The 25,198-nt window shown below is 41.2% G+C and overlaps 2 protein-coding genes across 3 annotated transcripts; one reads left to right on the forward strand and one right to left on the reverse strand.

The window, feature by feature from the left end:
• Positions 1–584: 584 nt before the first annotated feature.
• On the reverse strand, positions 585–3,070 carry LOC125021761 (uncharacterized protein C11orf87 homolog). The gene is made up of 2 exons (XM_047607932.1): positions 2,586–3,070; positions 585–2,176 (listed from the first exon to the last, which is right to left on the reverse strand). The coding sequence occupies exon 2, from the start codon at positions 2,072–2,074 to the stop codon at positions 1,649–1,651; it is 426 nt and encodes a 141-aa protein (XP_047463888.1). The 5' UTR covers positions 2,075–2,176; positions 2,586–3,070; the 3' UTR covers positions 585–1,648.
• A 10,872-nt stretch (positions 3,071–13,942) lies between these two features.
• On the forward strand, positions 13,943–25,079 carry psmg1 (proteasome (prosome, macropain) assembly chaperone 1). 2 transcript variants are annotated; one of them, XM_047608039.1, is made up of 10 exons: positions 13,943–14,154; positions 15,420–15,523; positions 17,080–17,225; positions 18,202–18,264; positions 18,667–18,865; positions 20,672–20,802; positions 21,576–23,888; positions 23,988–24,081; positions 24,229–24,316; positions 24,477–25,079. In XM_047608039.1, the coding sequence occupies exons 1-7, from the start codon at positions 14,036–14,038 to the stop codon at positions 21,651–21,653; spliced, it is 840 nt and encodes a 279-aa protein (XP_047463995.1). In that variant the 5' UTR covers positions 13,943–14,035; the 3' UTR covers positions 21,654–23,888; positions 23,988–24,081; positions 24,229–24,316; positions 24,477–25,079. The 2 variants fall into 2 exon arrangements, with proteins under 2 accessions (XP_047463995.1, XP_047463994.1); XM_047608038.1 differs by having other exon boundaries at positions 24,492–25,079.
• Positions 25,080–25,198: the final 119 nt, after the last annotated feature.

The raw sequence follows: 25,198 nt of genomic DNA on the forward strand, positions 1-25,198 counted from the left end.
GTGCACTTATGCCAATGAGATAAGATAGATGGGCAGTGTGTCAGTGCTTCTTTGGGGGAGGGGTTGGCTGGCGTCTAGCCAAAGATTGCTTCATATTCCCAGGCCTATTTTTTTTTTTTTTTTTTGCTGGAGACAATTAGGAACATGGTGTCCTGGTATCCGGCCAACATATTGACTGATGCACGACTCGCTTACACCGACCTCCAGTATAAGACATGATGTGACTTCATTACAAATGGTACGTCCATGGATGACCTTTATGTCATTAGACACAGAGGAGCTGGTGTAGCATTTATAGTGTGCTTTCTGTGTGCAGTGGATCTGTCTGTGTCTTCCATTCGTTTCTGTACATGGAGTGGACGGTTAAAGGGTCCTTATGCGCAATTCCCTTCGCAAGTATGGGTCTCTCCTGAGAAGGTCATTTGTTCTTGGAAAGAGGACGAACGATGACGTAACAAAGGCTCCTTCGAACATTTGCATATTATCAGATGTCACTTATTGCATGGGTTTTTTACAACATAGCTGATTTTTTTTCCCGCCCCTGAGTAGCAGCAAGATTGCGGACACAGAATTAACATAAAGCATTTCTGTATTACGCATTTATTTATAAACTTTGAATATTACATGTTTTCCTTTGATAAGGCAGATTATATGAACTCCAGAAAGATGAGGTTACTGCAAAACATTCCAGCTCTCATAATGGCATACATTTACAGTGAATTCAATTCATAAATGACACAGAATATCAATTAGGCCCACTATGATACAATAGGAAGGATCGGAAAAAAAGGACCGGCTCCATCTGAAAGCCTCTGTTTGGAAGAATATTTCATTTATTACATGTCAGAGAATACATTATAAATACTCAAGAAAGAAAATACTGTATTAGCGCTAAAACGTACTATCTGACACTTTAAAGGAAAAACTCTTAAGTGCATAACTACAGCAAAAAGGTCTTGCATCTTGTCAAGGCTAACTAGAGCTATACCTACAGATGTCTAACAGACATTGGAGGACAGTACTTTATGCAAATATGCTAAGTCACTTAATTGAAGGAAAAAATACTATGCAAACAAATAAGCCAGCCTATGTGCAGCTTTGCACTGCCTAACAGCACCACAACATCCATTATAGTCTAACTACATACTGGTATGTGTCAGAGGACATGCCAAGGAAGATCAGCGAGCCATTGTGGACTGTGTTGTGTCACCAGCTTTTAATTAATTTAACACAGCCCATGTTTGTGTGTGTGCGTGTATATGTGTGTGTGTGTGCATATGTGTGTGTGTGTGTCACATCCCACGAAGGAGTTAAAGTTTAATCATCTTTGAGGTTTGAACAAGGCTGGGGAAGAGGGAGAGGTCCAAAAAGTCAAAGCAGGCAAATACTTTACAGAGTCCCATATGGAAGTGGCTAAATACTATACGGACGTGGCCACGCAGCTAACCTGCGTGTCACCGTGGATCTAGTGTTAACCTCTAGGCTTATTCTGCTCAGTATTCTGCGTGTTTTTTTTTTTTTTGTTTCTAAATCACCTACAAGCAGCAGAGATGTGTGTTTCTTTTTTTTGGGTGGGGGGTGGGGTGGAGGGGGGGTTCTTTGTGCCTTATTGCTTTTCCTGTTTATTCCACAGTCTCGTTCCCTGAAGTTAACAGTCAAGAGGAACCGTCTCGTGCTCGTCCTCCGCCTCCACGTCCACGCTCTGCGCGCCCTGCTGCTGGCACGAGAGCTTCTCCTCGCAGCGCACGGGTCGCACGATGACGCACGGCCTCACGGGCTCCCCGCTCGCACCGGCGCGCGCCGGGCTGCGACTGTCGCGCTCGTATTCCTCCTGCGCGCGCTGGATCTTCCTGTTCCGGAGCTTCCTCTTGTGGAAGTGGAAGGTTGCCAGGGAAACGAGGACGATCCCCACGAGCACGGCCACCAGCACGAGGAGCGCGAGGGTGGAGGAGAAGGGCGCGAGGAGGCTGAGCTGCTCCGCGCAGGTGCCGTTGCTGGCCGGGAAGCCCTCCCCGTGACAGCGGTGCGGCGGCACCGACAGCCCCGAGGCCTCGGTTCCGGTTCTGGCTGTCATCCGGTCCACCGTTTCCCCCCGGGCACTCTTGTCTCTCTGACCCCAGTACCCTTCGTGCTCTCCGGGCTCAGCGCGGAGACACCGGCCCGCGCATGTGGTTACCTGCGCCGACAAGAAAACACATGAGACCCGCTCCGGAGGCAGCTCCCGGAGAGACGGAGCCATTAAACCCGCCCAGAAAATCTCATTAGCTGCATTAATGGCACCAAACAATTAACATGGCGAGTGCGCACCGAGTGGCTCTTAAAGCAAATCTGAGGAGGTGCCTTGGCCGCTTTTAAAAACAGACTTTGAATGCAAGACGTGACAGAAGTCAAGACAATACATCGCTTATTGTGTTCTGTAGGCCTCGCAAGATTAAACCTGAACAGAAGCCATCATTTATTTCCTTCACGCAGCAGCGTTTTAATACTAGAGTGCCAGCTTTACGCATTGGATAAAGTCTCACTTAAACCCACCTGCACGTTTAAATAAAGGCTGAAAGAAATGATGATAAATGGGGAATTCTTACCTGAGGAAATAGTCAGTGCGGGAAACAGTCCGTGAGTGGAGAGCCGATGTGTGTGAATGGGAAAACCGGATCGCGGTGACGCATTTCATACAATGTGATGCTGCTGCTGCTGCTGCTGCTGCTGCTGCCGAGCTCCGATCATTCAGGACGCTTTGATTGCCGCAATCCGCTCAGTCTGTATCCAGGACGGCGCTTCCCCGGCTGAATATTATAAGCAATAAAAGGGGGAAAAATCCCTATGGATCAAAGTGGTCTTTTGAAAAAACGCGATTAGAACCGAGCTTATCTGGTTGCCCCTCGTGAAAGGCGTCCCTCCTCTGGTCTCCTCTGCTCCACTCAGCATCTGAATGAAGAGCTGCAGCTGCATTAAAGGTCCCGTATACCAGTCAGCTGGCAGGGCTGTGTGTTTTTTTTTTTCTTCTTTTTCTTTTTTCAATTTTCATGAGGTGTAGTCTGTGCATCACTAGGTTATATTACCTCCTGTTCACTACATTAATAAACACTCATTAGGTCATAAATAATAAATCAGCAGGTAAATTAGTTTCCATTTTCAGACCCTGATCGGTAACTATTGGCATTCCTGTGGGTGTGGTCAGTCTAATACTGCAAACCCTACATGATTTGAAGCGTTTAAGCTTCATTATGAGCGACGAAAATGCGCTAATTTGGTGCGAAGCTGCAGCATTAGTCACTTATTAGCATTTTGGGTTATAGATTATGTCCTCGGTGAAGATGCGCTGTAAATCAAACCAGCTGTCACCCATAAAGGCTCCCTAGGAAATGGTATCTCCCGGGAGACTTTCAAACATTATTTACAGTTTGATTTGGGCAAATGCATGTTGTGTATTTTCCAATTGCAATATCTCAACACCTCTCTGGTTATTACTCCTCCTGTTTCCAGACTTTCTTGCAGGAAGGAATTTTCTTGCACAGCAATGAGTGATAAGCTCAAATGAAATGACCTCGCAGTGTCCTTCTCACTTGGATTAAATCACAGTAGATTCGTGAGATTTAAAGTGGATTTAAGGAGATGTTCCAAAAGAAGAGGCTTAAATAAAAAAAAAACCCGGTTAAACACTCATTTGTCACAGTCAAACTACTACAAAAGCTCAACTCCTCCCTGACTGAAAGATACCTGCAGGCGGTGTGACACGCACTCCAAATATAGCAAGAAGTGAGGGTGAAGGAGAACACAGCGAGGGGACGCTTCAGCAACGAGGCCACACCTTGACCCACTGAGACTTTAAAGTATAGTGAGATTATGCTGCACCAAAAGTTTCATGCAGCAGATAGATCATGAGATGTTCAGGGAGTCAATTTTCCCATGATGCAAAGCGCAAAGGTACCACATAAATCTTTGCTATTTGATCTATTTAGACTGAGTTATTCTTTTAATTATTAATGGCCGCTGCGTGAAGATGTCAGTTTAACTTGCCAGAAAACTGTTTCTAATAAATCACTTGTACAATGTGCATCTGACCTCATGCATCACCTATTTGCTTCGGGTACTGATGAGATAACGCAAAAACAACCTAAGACTTCCAGCTCTGGTAACGGATGAATGAGGCCGAACTGAAACCAAGAAAACAGCTCAGTGATCTATAATGTGTGACAGGATTTCACAGCTATTATGGCAGCTGCTATTTAATGATTCAACACAAACATGTCAGAGCTTAACAGAAGAAAAATGGTGATAATGCTGCAAAGAATGTTGGTTTTCGTGCATTTAAGCAGCAGCAGCTTCCTGCAAGATGAAAGTAAAAGTTGAGCAGGTTTTCCTTTTTCTTTTTTTGGATGCAAACATTTGCTTTTGCACCAAGGTTTTCCACACAGGCCTCATGCATGGTCCGAAAGGAATTTCTGTCAATGTCGTAGCATGACATGCACAAAAAGTATCTATATGGCGTGACAACAAGTCGATTAGCATCTTAGAGGTGAAATTACAGAACACACCAGAAATGCTTGTTATAAATTAGTGTAGGTTCTGCTTAGATCCTGTGCAGGAGCGTAAACTAAACATGGTCTTAAACCTTCATCCGTTTTTGCCTGTGAGGTGAGGGCTCTGGATCGGTTTCTCAAAGTGAACTTCCAACCAAGTTCATTGCGAGCTATAGTGTTATTTTTAATAATACATCCACATCAATGAGGCATTGACTGCTCCAGCGCCCAGTAGGGTTACTAGCCTGGAGTCTGCAGGATTCCTCCGTCGCCGTAACCGAATGTCTGTATCAAATTTCACGGCAATCCATACAATGAATCAATCTGGACATGAGCTGATGGAAAGAAATGTTCTCCTGTGGAGTTCAGCAGTATCAGTCTATTGCTTGAGCATCTTTCTCCTCTCTGACACCTCCAGCAGATGATCAGACTCCGTCCTCCCTCCTCCCTCCAGCCAGGCTGCCTGATGTTGATTCTTGTTGATCCTGTTGGTGTCAGCCGCTCCCAGTCTGCTGCCACAGCACAACACGGTGTCGAACATGACAAAACACCCCGACCGCAACCAAATGATCAATTCTATCATCAGACACCGACGTCGATATTTAGTGATTCTCTGAGAGGTGGGATTGTGCTCGAAACCGACTTGTTTTCACGTCTGATTTTAACTTTTTTGGAATTCTACATCATTAACACGTGGCAGTTTTAGCATGATTACAGTTAGGAAAATAACACAAACTATTGCTGAAGTTTAGGAAACTTAAACTACTTCATTAAACTATAATTATAGTTTATGATTATTATTACAATTATCAGGAGAAGATGGCACAAAAAAACTGGCATATCTTTAATAGCATAATTTCCTAAGTCATTTTTTGACTAACTGTTAAAATATCAATAAAAATACTAATGTGCTTGCAAAAAATTTGTTTTTTCTTCAAATGGAAAAACCACCAAAGGCTGAGAGATTATTTGAGCTGAATGCTCCACTGTTTTCGGCTGCAAGTCACTAACTATTTTGGCTTTTATGAAGTTTGCAGAACTAAGAGCAGAACATCTCCGGTGATAATTCTTTGCAGGTTCTCATAAAGGTTTGCAATAAGCAATAACAAAAGAATAGCATGCATTAGGACCTCCTACACTGACACTGAATTTAACTCGTCCATTATAGACGAGTATGGCTGGAACATCTGCTTCAGTGTGCTACTGTAAATATAGAACAATCAATCCCCACTGTTACTCAGTTACCGCCCAGTCTCCCTTTATGTCTCCTACAGCTTTTAAGGGAGACAGGAAATGAGGTACTGTATGTATTCAGTCTATTTTTCAACAGCAGCCTCATCCTCTAGCTTTGGTAGATATAACTGGGTGTTCTATCTGCACTGCTTCTTAAACCATCACTAAAATCATAACAAAACCAAAAAAAAAAATAATTAAATAAAAAATTGCTAAAGCTGAAAAGAGATACATGAACATTATTAAGCAAAACAGCCCTCTAGCAGTTTTTCAGGATAATTTTACGAATATGAGAACTCATTTCTTCCTATTCCAGATCTGGCCCTTCATTAATTATGAACAGAGTTTATTTTGTGTCATTAATCTATTTTCTGCAGGCTCTTTCGGAGATTCATTAGACTGTAGCGGGTCATAGAAGACACGGCGGGTCTACGGGAGAGTTAGATCTAAAATAAAAAAATTTAAAAAATGGTTTACAAGTTCTGAAATCCATCTGAGAGGCGATAAATATTTAACAAGATAATTTCAGAAATCGAATAGCGTCAGAGTGTTTGGAGACACTGAACCACCACCAGAGATTCAGATCTGCTTTAATCATCTGAGTGAGCTCAAAAAATTAAAAAAAAAAAGATTTAGGAGAATATCACAGCAGTGAAAGCATGTGATGCTGGGATGAGGGATGTGTAATCAGGTAAATGCCCCTGCCCCTTTTTTTGTGTGTGTTTACACCGCAAAGCCTCAAATGTTCTCGCAGTGATCTCGCAGTCCTACTTGCGGCCGTGCTCCGACACCAGCGGCGCTCGCTCCATGAAAAATGAATGGTGTTGGAGGGAGCAAGGGTCCCTGGATGATGAACTAACTGTACATGAGTGCATGCTGAAAGATTTATGCGACCCTTCATGCACAGTTTAAAGAATGGCATATGTTTGAGGGCGGCTAAATGGAGGGTGATTATAGCACTTATTTTAATATTCATACAGATTCCCTCAGCTGTCTGGGTCAAACTGACCCAAACTAAGAGGGAAAAAAAAGAAAAGGAAAAGTAGAAATAGTCTTCCTTTCAAGGCATCATCAAATAAATGGGTTTGGACAGTGTGTCGTCCAATTACATTCATGGCAAAAGTATTTATATCTGCTCACTTGGAGGTGGTGCAAAACACTTGGCACTGTGGCCTCCTCCTGGCTGCGTCCCACTTCCCCAACCCTCCTTCCCTCCACCCCACCCCTCCCAATCCTTCCAAGATTTCAACTATGTTATCTTTGCAGCCTCAGTGTCACGGATCCCACAAATGGAGACACATTCAGACTCCTTGAAGGCGATCACGGTGTTGCACTCGGTCGCAAAAAGCAAAAAAAAGAGAAAAGTGGTCGTGTGAAGAATGAGAGGAGAGCTCGAGAGAGAAGTTTTAAACCCTGTCCAATTTCACACCTCTGCACACTGCATGCTGTCTGCCCAGCACCAAACAGCAGTTGGTTCACCAGTTGTTTTTTTTTTACTGCCTGCTGGGGCTGGAAATAAGGCTGATGAGAGAATGAGCTACAACAGTAGAGGTTGTGGGCCATAAAACCACAACGATGGACTGAATGATGCTGAGAGAATCTGTGGCGCTGGGTTGGTGATAATTCACCCCTCCCACGTTTTCTTCGTCAATGCAAAATACTCATCATTGGTTCAAAACGTGCCCGTATTGTGCGCCGGGCAATCAAAGGGTGAAGTGTTAGCATTCGAAGAGAAGTATCCACACATTTAGCTGTGAGGCATCTGCGTGCGCCGCAGCCAGAAAACTGCACTGTCTGTAAACATAAAACATTGACGTTGCAAGTCAGAAAACCCTGAAATATTCAGAAAGCATTGCGGGAAAAGTCAAAGAAAACTGTGATTTTATGGATCGTACGGAAAAAAAAAACAGTGAAAGGGAAGAAAAAGGGGGAAGGAAGCAGCACAGATGCACTACGAGCGTCACATTAGCTCAAATATGTAAATACTGATTACGGGCGATGCTTCCACAGAAACCTGCACGGTTCATTGAACAGATTAAAACAATATTAAGTAAATGAAAATGAGACTTCACCATCTAAGGACTGGAGAACAATCTGTAACTAAAACAAGCCTGTCCTGCACCAGGATTTGTTAAATATTGACATTTATTCATCATCACTTTTTTCTTATTCTTATTTCATCTAACCTGACAAAATGAACCGCACCTGTGTCTTTCCTGCACGTGCATCTTGTGTCTGTACTGGTTTCACCCAAAGAATGACTGAGACAATGATTTCCTCCTCCTTAATGAAACAGTCCCTCATTTGCCTGCACATTACTGGGACATAATACCCTCTTTCACCGCCGCTAGCATTAATCAGGATTACTAAACTGTGATGAGAAAGGTTAGCGGGTGCGAACGCTGAACACATGTCGCCGAAACGCACCGCCGTCTCGTCGTCTCGTGCGCGTGAGATGTCGTGCGTCTTTGTGCGATGGAGCCCGATATCTTTAAAGCTGCAGGCCATCTCCGAGCACAGGAACAGTCCTCTTGATATTCCTTCCACGCGCACACAACTGCTTTCACTGCAAGTCTCTGTCAGCAGAATTTCTAATGAATTGCACAAAAGCCAGTTTACCATGCATGCGCTCATGCATGCACACACACACACACACACACACAGACACACACAAACAGACACAGACCAACTTTCCTATTATGCGCGACAGAAATGGCTTTAGGAGGGAATGAATGGTTCTCTAGCACACGCAAAGAGGAAATGTCTTCCATGAATTGATTTCTGTGTTTCCTTAATGATGATTCCGACCCCAAGCAGTAGTATTTGATAAAGTGAAGATTTTATGTCGTGCCTTCTACGGGAAGACGTACGGCCTCCCTGGTTTGTTGCTCCTATACATACGCATAGATTGCAGACATGCATCGGCAGGCAACCAGGACGCGGAGGCCTCTGGAGGCCGGACGCACGTTTAAGGTCGATCTGGAACATGGTTAGCTGGAATAAAATGGATTGATACTTTAGATTCAGTGACTGTATTATTATTATTATTATTGTTATTATGTTATCACACATCGGCCCACAGCCTCTTTATTGCCATCAGACCCCACAACAGCTCATCAGTGAAGACCTCCGACCTCAACCTAGGACGCTGCACTTTAGCTTCTGTGTTTGGGCTGAACAAGTTCACTTTTATTCTGCTCAACATGTTGAGATTTATGCTTGTTCATGTTGTCATTGTCATCTTGTTCTCATCTCATCTTATTCTCATCTCATCTCGTCTTGTCTTTTTTCTCATATCATCTCATTCTCATGTCTTGTAATCTTATTTTCGTCTCATCTTATTCTCATCTCATCTCGTTGCATCTCATCTTTTCATCTTATCTCATCTCATACTGTTATCATATTTTATTCTCATCTCATCTTTTCATCTTATCTCATCTCATACTGTTATCATATTTTATTTCATCTCATCTCATATTATTTCATCTCATCTCATCTTTTCTCATTTTATCTCATCTTATTCTCATCTCATCTCGTTGCATCTCATCTTTTCATCTTATCTCATCTCATACTGTTATCATATTTTATTCTCATCTCATCTTTTTTTCTCATATTTCATTCTCATGTCTTATAATCTTATTTTCGTCTCATCTTATTCTCATCTCATCTCGTTGCATCTCATCTCATCTCATCTCATCTTCATACTGTTATCATATCTTATTTCATCTTGTGTCATCTTATTCTCATCTCATATTATTCCCATCTCATCTCATCTTTTCTCATTTTATCTCATATTATTCTCATCTCATCTCGTCTCATATCACAAAGTCCAGTGCAGCCACTTTCCCCACCACAAGACAATGAGCAAAAGTAACAAACCATTGTGTACTCCTACACATAAACTGCATATGAATACATCTAAAAATAAGTCTGAAAACCCACGGGGAATTCACATATTTCTACCGCTTTACTCAAAATCTACAGAACTATCTGCGTTACGAGATAATTGAGCATCATCGCAACAGTCTAATAATACAGAAAGTAAACATGTTTATGTCGTGTTGTGTAGTTTCATACATCAAGGTACGAGGTGGACATGCTTTCTGGTCGAGCTCCCACCCCTTATTCTAGGGACATGAAGTTGTTGCGGTGCAGTACTGGGCAGAAACTGAGTGACTCATCCTCGCGTTGTTGTGTTCCATCACTGACACTCTACATAAACCAGTGATGAAAATGTCACTTTAGGGTCTCGGTGTCTCTTTTCATTGGTTGCGTAACTATTTGTGGCACTTTTTATGCGAACGACCGAGCTTTTTATTTTTAATTTTTTTTGTCATTTAAACACTAATGCACATTTCTATGACGGCCTGCTTGTAAATCAACCTTTCAAAAACACTTTTGCATATTGTTGCGTAATCCACTTCATCAGGTGCGGATTATTCAACACAATGACAGCTCAGTCTGTGGCCTAACAAAACTAAAAAATGGTTGCATTTCCGAATAAAAGCTGTTAAATTCGAGCAGCTGCTGATAGTTATTTTTAAAACTTTCAGCGAAACATCACCGTCTTTTGCCGTTTGCTCGTTGGGTTATCGCGTCAACCTTTTGTGCAGCTGGTGGATACGGAGCGCAATCAACCAGTTCACCTTTTCCACCCGCCTCCAGGCTCCAGGAGCATCATCAGAGCATTGTTCATGTGAACAAAAACCCACACCTTGCTCCGAAGTGATCGCACCCACTTCTGATGAACAATGCTGTTCCTAAGCAACTGATCCTCGCTGTGTGGGGTTTGCATGTTTGCCGTGTGTCTGCGTAGGATTCCTCCAGGCGCTCCACTTTTCCTCCCACAATCCACAGACATGCGGCTCAGATGGAGCAGAACACTTCATCTACTCCTACGTGTGAAGGTGGCCCGATGGTAACGGGTGTTCGAGGTACGAACGCAGGAAAAACTAAAGAGTCTCCAGTTTTTATTATCTGTATATATCGGGGAGACCTCTGCTCTCAGACCCCAGAGGCTGCGGCATTTCTTCTCTACTTCACAATAATTACATTTTCTCAGGTTTAATCTATATCACGAAGATTGAGTCGTTCAGATTGAAATCTAAAACTCAACTTTTAATTAGTTGCGTATCCTCAGATTGCTTTGGACCTTTTTAGTCGTGTTTCTTCTTTGCGGCTGCTTGTTCTCAGTCTCCACGAGTCTATTAAGCCCTACTCATTACAATCTGCGTCCCCTTCTTGAAAACATGACATCGCTCCAGTTGTCGTTTGTCCAAATGAACACATGTCTCTCTGTCAGTGGAGGAGAAAGCGTTAAAGGGACAGTTAACCAAAAATAAAACCCAATATATGGGTTTTTTTCCCCGGCTTCTGGCCTGTGGTGCTAGTTTTTGAGATGTCGCTCATGAATATTTCTGCCTTCTCATGAATACAGTATGGAGATGCACTCAGAAGAAGAAGTCTGTTGCTGTGTGTGTGTGTATATATATGCAGCTGTTTAAGAGGAGGAGAGTGGATTGTTTGAAACTAGAAAATTATCCCTTGTTTCTGACCAGACGCCTGCAGAACTAATGATCCTCAACGTATGAAGCTGCAGAGAGTCTATTTATGATTCAAAATTTCTCTTGTTTCTATGGAACCTGTGGGGGGGAAAAAAAATTATAATTAATGCTCTCGCATTGTTTTCTCCTCTTTTTGTTTATCTGTTTTCAGTCCGTGTGTCTCTGAAGTCGAGCCGTACCTGTTGTGGCGGAGACAGAAATTGACAGAAAAAAAATGCTCATTTGTGCTTCAAGTGTTTATTTGCGCCCGTGAATTATGTGTCGGGGTAAATTAGCTGCGAGAAGCAGGGTTTTTTTTTGTTTTGTTTTTTCAAACGTCAGCCACTCAAACGGCGGCTAGTGACTGTAGTGTCTTGGTCAGAGGCAGGCAGGCAGGCAGACAGAGTCGTGGTGGATGTTTTTGTCCTCTGACTCTTCGTCCTGCTCCTCGTTTTAATGGACAGTAAAGCGGTGAAATTCCACTCTTGTTCCAAGCCCCCGGAGGATTTAGACTTTGTTAAGCTGCGGAACATCCCGCCCAATCTTCCCCTGTCCTCTTCCTCCTCCTCCTCCTCCTCCTCCTCCTCTCCTCTCGACTATCAATTATATTAACAGCAGCCCAGGGCTTCCTCCTAGCATGTTGCTCCATTTTGTGACAGGAAACCTCTCTGCTGCTACTTTATGGCCTCCTGCTACATTATTGCACCACACTGGTAAAAGAGCGCACTCTCTATTCCCCTCCACGCTTTGCCCTGCAGTCCAATTTGTCTTTCCAACACTAGACATTTTCTGGCGACAATGAGGTATTTTTTATGGTCGTGCTGATATCATCACATTTCTGTTTGTCCCTCATCTCCCAGGGCACAGCTTACAGGAAAATGAATTATACAACACAATAGAAAGGATGGATGCTCTGCAGTCATCTTGAGGCCAATTTGCTCTAACATGACTTGGCTTATGCTTCCAGCTAGCTGAAGATGATTTGCCTGCCTCTTTTTAAAATGATGTTTTCCTGCTTTCGTCCACTCAAGTTAATTATGTATTACCCGTAAGAAGCTGGAAGGGAAGAGCGCAGTCATGTGGCATGTCAACTTCACCCCCTGATTGGCACATGGGGCCAAAAATAGCACGTGAAGCATTCCTAATTCAATTGCCAGTCATACTCATGCCAATATGCATTGTATACCAGCACTCGGCGTGAATTCACTGGAGAGCCACAGCCTTTAATCATTCATTGATTTAAGCGAACAGCAAGAGTAGAAATTCGTTCGACACTCGTGCAAACCCGAAGGCTTTGAGCACAAGGGTTTGCCGGGAGTGATGGTGCTGAAATACTCTGAGTGCACGGGCTGAGTGTTTGTGCAGCTCGATAAAATGGTGCTTAGATTAAAATACAGTTCATATATTTTTGGGTTTATTTTAAAATAGTAATGGCGCATCCATATGCATAAAAGGTTAGTTGTTAATTGCTGGAATCCTTTCTCCTACTAGCACATGACCCAGAAACGATTCCCGACCGCAAGATAATGCCCTGAATTTGTCTTTTGGAACAACATTGTTTAAGTGATTAAGCTTGAAGGTCGGGAAAAGGGTCCCTCGTAGAGTTAGGACCATGTATCACATATTTTTATTCAGAGAAGGAAGAGTCCCACTTTCTATATGGGCCGGTTCCAAAACAAAGACGTTTCCACAGAACAAACCAACCCTGGATAGAGACTGTTCTACGCACTGGCTTCTGGGAAAAGATACCGAGTTATCAAATGCAGAACTAATAGACTAAAAAACAGCTTCTACTATTATTTATCATTTATTCCCCAGTCCACCTACCTCAATAGGCATATTTACGTGAACATAGATACCACTCGCACTATTGTTTAATTGTTTACTGTTTTAAATGCTGCTATTTTTCCCTCATTGTACCAATTACATTTATTTATGTGCTCCTGTGTGCTTTTATGGTATATGTTGTGTTTTATTCTGTGCTGCTATACTTTTTTATCTTTATGCTGCTATAGTTTATATTTTTTTATTGCCTCTGAACCAAAGAGCTGCCAAACTGACAATGACAATAAAAACTTCTTATACTTATTGTCTGCGAAGGTTCTTCGTAAATCCAGGTCATTGCATAGTAGCTTCTTCAGCTGCAAGTTTCTGTAGGTATAACCTACAGAAACTTGCTGTATTTGTTACTGCAGATGACCAGAAACTGGTGCAACCAATGTCCATTTACAGCTGGATACTTGCCTGTTGTTGAGAGTGATGAACTGTTTTTTCACGTCCTCTTTTCCTGTGTGTGGTGCACAAATGTCCCATTATCAGTCAGAGGCTCCAGTCTCCAGGTGAATGTGGTTGAAACTTCTTGGTAACAGAAGTTAAGACTGTATTGTAAATAGATAGCAGATTATATATCAGTCCACCTCCTGTGTTTAGATATTTTTTTTCCAATCTGACCAAAATGGCTTCCTTTACTCGTCCTCTTAAAAAAACATGTCTTCTCTGGCTAAAATTTGGACGTTGTTATCTTCAGATGAGTGTCCTTTGTCTTTCAGGTGTAAATGAATCGTTTCCTCGTGAGCTGACTCACCTGTGTTGCTACCTGCTACCAAAATACTTTTCGGAGGCTTTTATTCTGAAGGGCTATTGTTGCTGCTGCTGGAGGCGGAAGTACGTCACGGCTAAGGGACTGAATCAAATCCTTTAGTTAAACTTTCACTTTCTTCTGGAAACACGTCGAGTATGGCGACGTTTTTCGGCGAGGTGGTGTCGGTGTACTCCCGAGCTGTTGAGGACGACGACGAGGACCTTGACGAAAACGAAGAAGATGAAGAAATCCGCAGGGAGCTGGAGAAGAAGAGGTAAATAGCGTTAGCCGGCTAGCATGCGGAGCTAACAGGAAGTTTAAACTGAAGCATGGAAGATTATTTGTGTTTAGTAAGTTAGATTCACTCAGAACATGAAAAAATATCCATTATTTATGAAACATAGAAAATATATAGAGAGCCAATCCTCACATTTATGAATTTGTAACGCATGCAAATGTTGTATAGACATGTGCGGAGGGATAGCATCAGTATGTTGCTAACTAAGCTGAATGACACATCAATTCAACAACTCCCTCACAGATTTAGTCAATACATTTAATTTAATAAGCAAGTGCATTTAGATTTAATCTATATTATTTATCTGTATCTGTAATACTTTTCTACTGCTACTAGTACTATTTTTTTAGATGTTTACTGACTGATTATAGACTAAGTCCTAAACATGACTATTATTTTGTTATAATATTCAGTTTATGTGGAACCACAGTCAGAGAGGTGGTAATTAAACAGTATGATCATTTTCCTCTTGAAACTTGAAATCATCCACAAGGGAAATTTCTTGGTCACAGTAGTTCAGTTGCACATAAAAACACTCTTGAGAACTACAAGTAAAAATAAAAATTGAAATGAGAAGTACAATCAGATACAATCCTTTAAAACAAAATAAAAATATTATAGGCAAAATTTACACAATTACCAAATGAACAGATGTACAAGGTTTAGAGGTGGAAGAATATGTATTATATACATAGGAATGATAATAAGGTGTTGAATAGAGTTCACTGTGGAGCTGAGCCATTTTTTTATATATACAAGGTTTACAAGTTTATCATATATTTTTCTTTTAAATCTTTTATGTAAACTTATTAATCTCGAACAAACTATTTCTCAAATACATGTAATAGTATAAAAAATATAAAACATTGATGCTTTAAGTGGCATAAATGTAAATATTCAAAATACAACCACCTCAAAATCATACTGAAAGACTCTACTTGAGTCAAAACAATAAATCCTGCTGTACGATGTGAGACATTTACTCTGCTTTCCACATCTGATGAATACATTTTTTAATGCAATTTTAATACAGTAGATAATCAGCGCATTAAGAAATATTTACCACAGTTAAAGGGATTGAGAAATAAATAAACCAATATCAGTCTTGAAATCTGCTCAAGAGACCTGCTTTAATGTACTCGATGTGTTCTCAGTACTGGTCTCTCTGTCATTCAAGTAAACGTCATACACTTGTACGTAAAATAATACAAACCATACAATCCACGTCACTGTTCAAACAGGGATATTCATCTGCACTGGAGCCCCGACGTCTCAGAGTCACTGAGGTCTGGAAACAAGTTGCCGTGTTCAGACTTCATCCTCGCCGTGGGACCCAACGCTGCCAGTAAGTGCGTCTGCGAACTCTACATCACCTGTGACGGATTCATTTAACCACACGATAAATTTAATCTTTTATGACTGATGTCTGGAAATAGTCGAGTTCAGAGGCCGTCGCTCTGCTCTGGCAGCAGATTGAATTCAGGATCCAGGACAACGGTCGATGATTGTTTTCATTATCGCTTTATCTGCCGGTTATTTTTTTCAAAATTGTAAATGATTTTTTTCAGAAAAGACAAAAAAATGTCCAGCTCAGTTTTATAACACAGAAGATTCTTGGCTATTTTTTTATGACTAAAACACACAACACCATCACAACTGAGGAATGAGGCTGAAATGAGGTTGATGTGAAGAGTGAACTGACTCAGTCTTAGAGACACGATGAAGATCTCGACATAAACGGAGGAAGCTCAGAGTAAAGCTGCTGCATCTTCACATTAGTGTCTGTTGAGTGTCTTAGGATCCTTTGAAAAGACTAAAGTTATGGATGAAATTGGATAAATTATATTAATTTATTTTCAGTCAATTTAACGTTGATCTATTTCTGTTCTTAGACTTATAAAATGAAATCAGACAAGATGAGAAAAAAAGAGTTTACTGATCCCCAAGGGGAACTTCAGGTGCTGCAGTGTCAAATATATTAACCTCCTGAGACCCTGCGTCCTCATATGGGGACGTTAAGTTTTAGGTTTGTTATTCTGCTTCATTTGGACCTTTTGTCCTCATAAGTGGACTCTTTACCACCTAGTGGTAGTGAAGGGTCAGTACACATGTTGTAGCCAGTCAAAAAGTGGACAAGAGACTAAAGCCTCATAATATTTAGTTCTTTATTAACGTGCACCTTTAACAAATTCTGTCAATAATACCGATAATTAGCATCTACTATTTTGAGGACGTTCATTGTTTGAGGTCCTGTTGTTGCTCAGCCAGGCAGGTTTTACAATAAATAGTTTTATATTTTGTTACACGTTGGTGATTTTTATTATGATACGCAGTGAAATAAATCATATATATATATATATTTTCAAAACTACTTTTATTTCAAAGATAATGCTTAGTTTTTTATACTTATTAGGTCCCAATAATCCCAAATAAATGGCAGAAATGAAAAATGTATCCCAAACATAAGCTTGGGTCTCAGGAGGTTAAGGGCAAAGAAAAGAAAAGCTGTTAACAGTTTAGAGATAAACCAATGAGTGTCAAGAGTTAGGTGAGAAAAACAGGTTGAAATGGTGAGAAATGATGGAGTAAAGTATCTGACTATCTATCAATCTGAATAATGATGGATTATTGCTCTTAAGAAAACTAATATCGCACAGAAATAAGTTAAGAGAAATACCTGAAATATATGTATTGTAGAAAAACTGGCCTGAAAATATGAGTAAATGTCCTGAGACGCAGACAGATTTATTGTCCAGAGGGTGTTTGTGTGCTTGATAATGTCACCTCGTCAAATATAAGTAAACTGTGAAAACAAAAAAGCTGCCGCCTCGTCTCGCCTCGTCTCGCTGTGTCTCGCTGTGTCTCGCTGTTGTTGAACACAGAGAGGATTTGTCTTCGCAGGATTCCTGTCAGTGTACGTTCTCGCCTCTCAGAGCTGGGACGCGGTCGGACACGCGTCCGTGTGGAACGAGAGGAGCCGAGCGGCGAGCGGCCAAACCGCCGAGGAGTCCGAGTGCGTTTTCTACCGACGCAAGGACGACCCGACAGTGAGTGACGCACCGGGGGCGAAGCAAGCGCGAACAACAGAATACGTCTGGTTTTGATTAACAGCGGCACAGAAAAGCCCCAGACTGATGAGAACTCGATGATCATTCTGTTTAATGAGTTTCCTCCTCGTCTTCTATTTAATTTTCTCAAGTGCGGTTGGAGATGTTTACTCATTTATACCGAGGGCACATTACAACGTTGTCAAGCTGCTAACAGACGACATGAATAAATCGGTGGAGACACAGAATTATATAGTTATAGCGTTGAAAAGGAGGACGTTACACTCGGGGTAGATGAGCTCTTCGTAATCTGATGTTAAGAAAACTGATTTTCAACCCGTGTGTGGAAAACCTGGCGTCGTTCACGTGCGATTTAATCAAGATAAACTCGGTGAACGGGCCCCGTGTGAAAGCACGGAGCTGCTGAGGAGGCTCCAGATTTATCACACGTGTCCTGCAGCCTTCACATTTAATGTGCTCAAGTACCGCAGGAGCAGCTGTGGACAACGGATGCTGCAACAGTCCATTAATAATAAACATTAAAAAAAAAAATCCCAATCTTCATGTTTAATAGTGATTTAACTACATTTAAAGAGTCTGTTTGAACCGTTTTCTCTGTAGAGAATCTATTAATCCACAAATAGGAAGGAAAATTGACAGTTTTGAGGGTTCATTGTTTTAAGTCATGAACAAATCTAATAAAACTCACATTTTTTTTATATGTCGTACAGGCTAAATATATTATCCTGTTCCTCTGAGCGCTTAGTGGCTCTTTATTGGTCGACTCATCAGAGCAGAGTCTCTTTTTATTCGCAGCAGAAAACACCAGACAGCTGCAGCTCCACCATTAAAACAGAGCCTGTCATTTTGATTTGTTACCTGTTGTCGTATCTGTGTTTCCCATCTCTGAGTCTCGACTCCACGGCCTGTTGTGTGTAAGATGTGTGTCGTTTCTTTCTCCCCACCCCTCCCGAAGGTTTTGATTTGCCAGGTGACTTGCTACGTTGCAGAAGACCAGCTTTTCCAGTGGACGGAAAAGGTACGTTTTGTGTCGTTAAATGAGCCGGTGCAAAGGGTTCGTTTGTGTTGTTTAAAAAAAGGGGACAAACGTATGATGGTGCCTGTGTTATGTTGAAAATAGTTAAACAGGAAACGAGTGGTCAGTGTGTTGACTTGGCCTCCAAATTCCCAAAAATACTGTAAGTCTGATCCATGGAGGCTTAAAGTATCTACACCTCTCCAGTAGCTCTGGAGGAGTCAGGTCAGGGTTGATTTGGTGGCAAAAGTAGTCGTCCACACCATATCTGGTCATAATGTTATGGCTGATCTGTGTAAATTTTAACGCCCTGCATTTCAAGACTTTAACAAGACAGTTGTGGAGCCTGTGGGTGATGTTTTGCGCGGCTCATCTAACCGTGTCGTGTTCCTCCGCCTCCCGCAGGTGTTCGAGTGCCTGCAGCGGCGGGAGCTGAACGTGACGGTGCTGTCGGACGCCTCCGTGGCCGACTACAAGGCGGCCGACTATCTGTGCGCCAGCTCCGCTCCCTTCCTGCGCTGTCTCCACACCAGCGCCTTCACCGACCGGCGCGTCTGCCAGTCGCTGGAGCAGCCCAACATCGTCACTGGACTTCCAGCTGCAGGTACAGGCGCCGGCTTTTTTTCCCTCCCCGGGCTCACGTGTCTCTGACTCACGCCGGCCACGTTTCCTCTCGCACGAAAAGCTGCTTAACCGAGGCCCCGAAACGTCACCTGTCACGCAGCTTTGCATTTTTAGCAGATATTTGATATTTGAAGCCTTTCGGCTTTTTCTAGTTCCAGATGAGATATTTGCATTTGCTGCATTTCTGGTCAAATTGTCCTTTAGATTCAGACAGAAAAGTCTCAGTTAAGCCATTTTAAATAGTTCTTGATGCAAATGTTCCCTGATGCTATAATTTAATCCTGTGCGGACTCTGCAGACAACTCTGAGTGTGCGGCTATTATTAGTGTGCCTGTGGTTTCTCTGCTGTGACAATCAGAATGTGGTCTCTGGATTCGTTGGACTAAATACTTCAGCAGAGCTGTAACATGCGGCTGCTTTAGTTTAACACCAGCAGATGTTTTGTGTGTGTCCTTCAATCCGAACTGCATCTGAATTTAAAGCTCTGATGAAAACAGTGGAGTCCTATAGTGTTTCTATGTTTTAATTCTCTAACTGTGTAGCTGTTACCTTGGCCAGTTATCCTGATCTGAATGGGACTAACCTGGTTAAATAAAGGCTAAATAAATAAATGAATAAAATTATTCTGAAACAGTGATAGAGATTTGTTAGAGACTGCAGCTGTTATTATATTGTACTCCATCCTAAATGAATGAAAACAATGTATTTGCATACAGAAGAAGTTAAAAATACACATAAAATATGACAAATAATAATAAAACATAAACACAGTGAGAATATTTGAAGCAACTACAATTTCATGTTGTTATAAAACACAAAACATCAGCATAAAAAATGAATAGTGACCAACAACAGTTAGTGCTAAAAGGCGATGTTTGTGTAATCTGTGCATTGTCGCCTCTGTTGAATTTCACCAGCAAATGTCCCAACTCCAGTAATTAAACGGCTTTAATCTCTCATTTCTAAAGAAAGACTTTTATTCAGGTTATAGTTAAAGACAAGATGGAGAAACAAGTCGACGACTCAGACGTTAGCTGTGTTTCCATTAGTTCTTCTTAAAATAAAAGCGATATTTCCGAAGTTTCCATTCCTCTTTGTACGTGTTTCCATTGAAACGTGCTTCGTAAAGTCTCATCTCACGATATCCCATAATTCTCATAAATTCTCACTTTGAGGACGATGAACTTCAAATGAACTGGTCACATGACCCCCACACGTCATCTCCATTGACTCCAGCGGTGGGGAAATGTGGAAAAAAGTGTTTCCATTGCACTTTTGCAATATGTTTGAAAAACCATCTCATGAGAACTTTTGCAATATTTGAGTTTTTTCATAATGTAGGCCTTTAAGTTGTGATATTTAGGTTTTGCTTATTTGCCGCAATTGGCACCATTAAAGCCGGATATAGAGGATGTTTTCTCCGTCTGTGGGTCCTGCTTTGGCCGGGTTTGACTCTCCGCTCTGTGTCCTTGAGTCCTCGAGACACTCGACCCCAAATTGCCGGGCACCGTCGTTTTGGCGTCTGCCAGCGGAATGAAATGTGGGGCCATTAGGCTCCTCTCCACTCGCCGAGCGCCCACACCGAGTCCTGCATCCTGATTTTGTCATTTTGAAGCTAATGCATTTGAAACAAACAAACAAAATGTATCCAGGATAAAAACAAAAAAATGTTAAAAAACGAGCCTGCGGCCTCAAGGGGTCACACTCGTGTCCGGTCTTCACCGACTGATGACGGCGCGGTCGTCAGATAACCTCACGTTCTCCCCCTTTTGTGCTGTTTCATCAGTCCTGAACCACTGCCAGGTCCATCGCATCGCCGGCGTTGTTTACCAGTGTTACAGTGATGTCATCGGCCCCGACTCTGTCACCATGGAGACCTATAAGCTGGCACTGACCAAGCTTGGCAGATCCGTACAGGTGAGACGCTTTTTTCTTTTTCACATCTGCTGGAAAGGTCACGGAGGAAGAATGCACGAAAACACAGAGGGGAAGTTTGATGTGGTTTCGATAAACTGTCCCACCTCAGTTCTCTCCTTCATGGAGCATCCACTTAATAATCGTAGACTTTTCCTCATCCTCAACAAAAACACACCATGTTTAGACACAGTATGTTGCTCCATCGTACAGAACCTTTGATGTTATGCTGGAGAATATTCTGGAGAGTGTTTGTCATTGGTTTGGATTTTTTACAATAATAGTAACTCACTCCCTTGTTGATAAGAAGAATATAAACTTAAAATATATTTGTGAACAGATGATTTGTGATTAATAAACGGGGGCAGTCGTCCAAGTAGCAGATTGTGTTCTAACTTTTCTGTTATCTTTAGTTTCCACCTGCTCAAAGTCTCACACTTGACACTTCAAGCTCTGCGATTTGAGGCGTTTGCCGAACTGCATCTTGGGAGTTGTAGTTCTACCACAAAGTTTTACACTTTTGCACTTTCAACTTTTTTCCCCAATGCAGCCGTACATATTTTATAATGTCATCTGTGAAAATAAATTATGTTTATAGCACTTAAAACTCCTCATAGACGTATTTCTGAAACCTCAACATCATAGATAACTTTATCTCACCAAAGTCCACTAGAGTTTTTCCAGCATTTCAATGTCATTTAAGATTATATGGGTCTTAAATCACTACGAAAATGTGTCTGAAGTGTTTCCAACATTTCATTTCCTTTTCTCCTCAGCTGGAACCGACTCCGAGCACAGACGTCCTCCGCAAACTTGTCAGAATCACCGACATTCAGAGTAATCTCTACATCTGAGAGTGTGCATGTTGCACACTGTGAATGCGGTTTAATTCTTTGTTCATGTGGTAAAATATTGTAATTTTTAATAAAAACCCTAAGTAAAAAAGTGGAGAATCTCTTCCTTTGAATCTGCCATCTTTCAAAGTGAGGTGACTTATAATTCCCATTATTATTATATTCATTATTATTCAGATACTGTTATTAGTATTTTTCATTCCGTTGTTTTGTATGGTGTCTAATTAGTGTGTGAGCAGCAAAGTGCTAAATATTGTTTGGGTTATTCATACATTTTATTGAGTAAAACTCCCTGTGGGAAACGTAAGGATCTCATGGATGGATTGAATGATAGATTTGATATCGAGCAGCATCAGTACAGAGATTTTGAATCTTGAATTCAAATGATAAAAGTAAAAAATTAAAGTGTGAGGTACCATAAAAAGTTTATGTACAATATACGATTACATAACAAGATATGGGGTAATGTAAGAGGCATTTTTAATGTACACAGTATATAAAGATTTAAAAAAATATCCAGCAAATGGGTCAGTCAAGCGTAAATATACAGTATATTCATTAAATATGGAACAGATGTAAGTGTGTGTCTGATATAAAGAAGTATATATGAAAAACATGTATAAAAATATACAATATATAGGATTTTCTTTTTTTTAGCTCTAACTTTAATCTCAGAATGTCATAATACTGAGGAAAAAAAAGTCAAAAACAGAAAGTTGCTCTAATCCTCTTCCATACGTAACAACAAACAAAAATTAATTTAATATAGTCTATAACTATGGCCACATGGTCAAAAACTGTTGCCTCCACCTTCAGCCACACAGGTATCCACCAGGTGGGGTTAAATCCATCTATGACCTCACTCCATCACACACACTCGCATACTAATGATAAAAAAAAATACAAGAAAACATTAGAATAAGCAAAAATCTAAATTTGGCTCCTGACTATGAGCTCTACACTGTATATTCTTCCGTCAGTTTCTTGTTTATTTGTTGATATGCTAATTTTGCTTACGCTATTTTCTATGTTATTTTTACTAGATACCACTTATATGTTTGTTATTGTATTTTATTTTGAAGTCTAATGTGTTGTTGGATGTGTCTCCTCCTGCCCAGCAGGGGGCAGCACTGCACCACTGAGTTCAGAGCCGTATATTATTAATGTGAGTGGTTTCTTAAAAGGAGGCGAGTTCACGATAAATCCGTGAGTGTGTGAGGGCTCATCCACTGTCAGATCATAAAGTCAGCGAGTCAGTGGATGAGCCCTTAATGCCTCATTACCGTAAGGGAATTACCTACAGTTCATAGCGTTGTCAAGTCAAATATGGGAGATGCTGTGTCCGCCATCTTGGACCGGTCATTAGCTCCATCCACTCAAAAGCATGTGCAAAAATAGCAAATATATTAGAGACTTTAGGGGGGCTTTATTTTGAAATTCCACATCAGAATGACCTGATATATCCTGGGTAATATCTTGGAGGTTTGCACTATCCATGTGAAGTAGAATTCATCTGTGGAAACAGACAGTTTTATCTTATTTTTCAGTTTTTATTGCTACTTAAAACCATTTGGAAAATAACAAACAATATTATACAATTTATGGGACTTTTATTTTGAAATTCCAATTCAGAATGGCCTGATATTTCCTTGGTAACATCTTGAGGTTGTGTACTACCAGTGTGAAGTGGAAATAGTTTGTGGAAACAGGTAGTTTTTATTTAAACTGCAATCTGAAATGTTTTGGAACAGACATAAAATATGAGACCATTAAAGGTGCTTTTATTCTCAAATTTCACATCAGAATGGTCTGATATCTCCTGGGTAACATCTTGTGGTTGGGTATTATCAGAAATAGTTTGTGGAAACAGGCAGTTTTCTTCAAATTCATGTATTTAACATAAATATTATTGACTACTTTGACACAGACTCACATTTATATAGTTAGATATATTCTTCCATTGTAATTAAATATAATATTGTTGCAAGTAATGGTTAGTCATTATTAGAATATTAGATTTAAATTAGTTCATCATGTACTGATTGACAGCGTGGATGAATGACGCTTTTATTTTGAAGGGCTATTTTGCAGGCTTTCGACCGGTCCAACATGGCGGCGGCGGCGTTTCTCACGCTGGAGCAATCAGTGCAGCTTCTAACTCTCCGGAATACCCGAAATCTCAATAAAAGAGCGGTGCGGTCGTAATGGACGGAGTACGAAAGAAGAAGTTTATGTGTAAATACTAACGTTGATTGTCACAACTGTGTGAAGTTTATTATTTTTGCAGCCTGATGATTTGGTCAGATCTGACCAATTTGTTTTGTTTACAAACAGGGAGTGAGCAACAAACGAAGAAATTCATAAGGTTGAGAATGGAAAAAGATGCGCATTTCACAGGGCACAGAAATGCATCTCTGCAGGGGTTTTAGTAAGTATTCACAGTGGACATGTTCACCTTGTGAACTTCATCACTATCTGTCATTGCCAGTGTTGCTGTAGCCAAAGGATGAATGTAAACACAGAGGTCAGAGAAAACATAGATGATACGTGTATGTGTGTGTGCTTTTATCGTCAGTTTGGTATTAAAGGAAATGAATTTAGAGGAAGAGGTCACTCCAGCCCAAGCTACAAAAAAATGGGAAAATTTGAAGAAGAAGTACAGGGTAAGCAAACTCTTATTTTGGGTTATCTTGTCAATGGGCACATGTATTAGATGTGTTTCTGTATGTGGGTACTTTATAGTTGTGGATTATCTGGCTCTAGGCCTTTAAATAACAATTATTTTCTTTTTCTATTTTCTTTTGTTTCCTGTTTTTTAATCAGAAATTCTTCACACAGGGTCTGATTCTATTACAAACTGGGTCAGGCACTGAGTGTGGTGAGAGCACACCAGCCGCCTGGCCCTACTTTGAAGAAATGCACAAGGCGATGGGGTACAAGGACTCAAATAAACACACAAACCTCATCACCACAGAAGACGACTCTGATGTGACTGAGGAGCTGGACGAGACCGTGGGCACCTCCTCTTCAGGCTCCTCCGCGACATCGACCTCCGTCAACCAGCCACACACCACGTCTCCTGGTCCATCCACCTCCACTGACCCGCTGCCTGGGTGTTCACGACCTAAAAAATCCAGAAAGAATGAGGTCCTGGAGTACCTGAAGGAGTACGGCGAAAGGCAGGAGAAGAGACAGAGGGAGCTGGACGCCAGGGAGGAGGCGAGGGAGAGGAAAAAGGAGCAGCAGATGGACGCTCTTATTGCGATTCTTGGCAAGTTGGTGGAGAAGACCAAATAGTTGTTCTTCACCAGCTTGCCTATATTTGTGTTTCTTTTTTTAAACTTTTGAGCCATATGGGTGTTTAATTTCTGTTTAAAACAAGATTTCAGCTTTCTTTACTGTAAAATAAACAATGTTTTGCATCCATTTCACTGCAGGGTTCTTTGACAAATATATCAAATATGTCATTCTTGAGTATTCAGAATAAAGTGACACACAAAAACTGAGAATGGGATTTCCCACAGTCCAGCAGTCGTGATCAGAAT

This window comes from Mugil cephalus, chromosome 15, assembly GCF_022458985.1.
Source record: "Mugil cephalus isolate CIBA_MC_2020 chromosome 15, CIBA_Mcephalus_1.1, whole genome shotgun sequence".
Taxonomy (NCBI): Eukaryota; Metazoa; Chordata; class Actinopteri; order Mugiliformes; family Mugilidae; genus Mugil; species Mugil cephalus.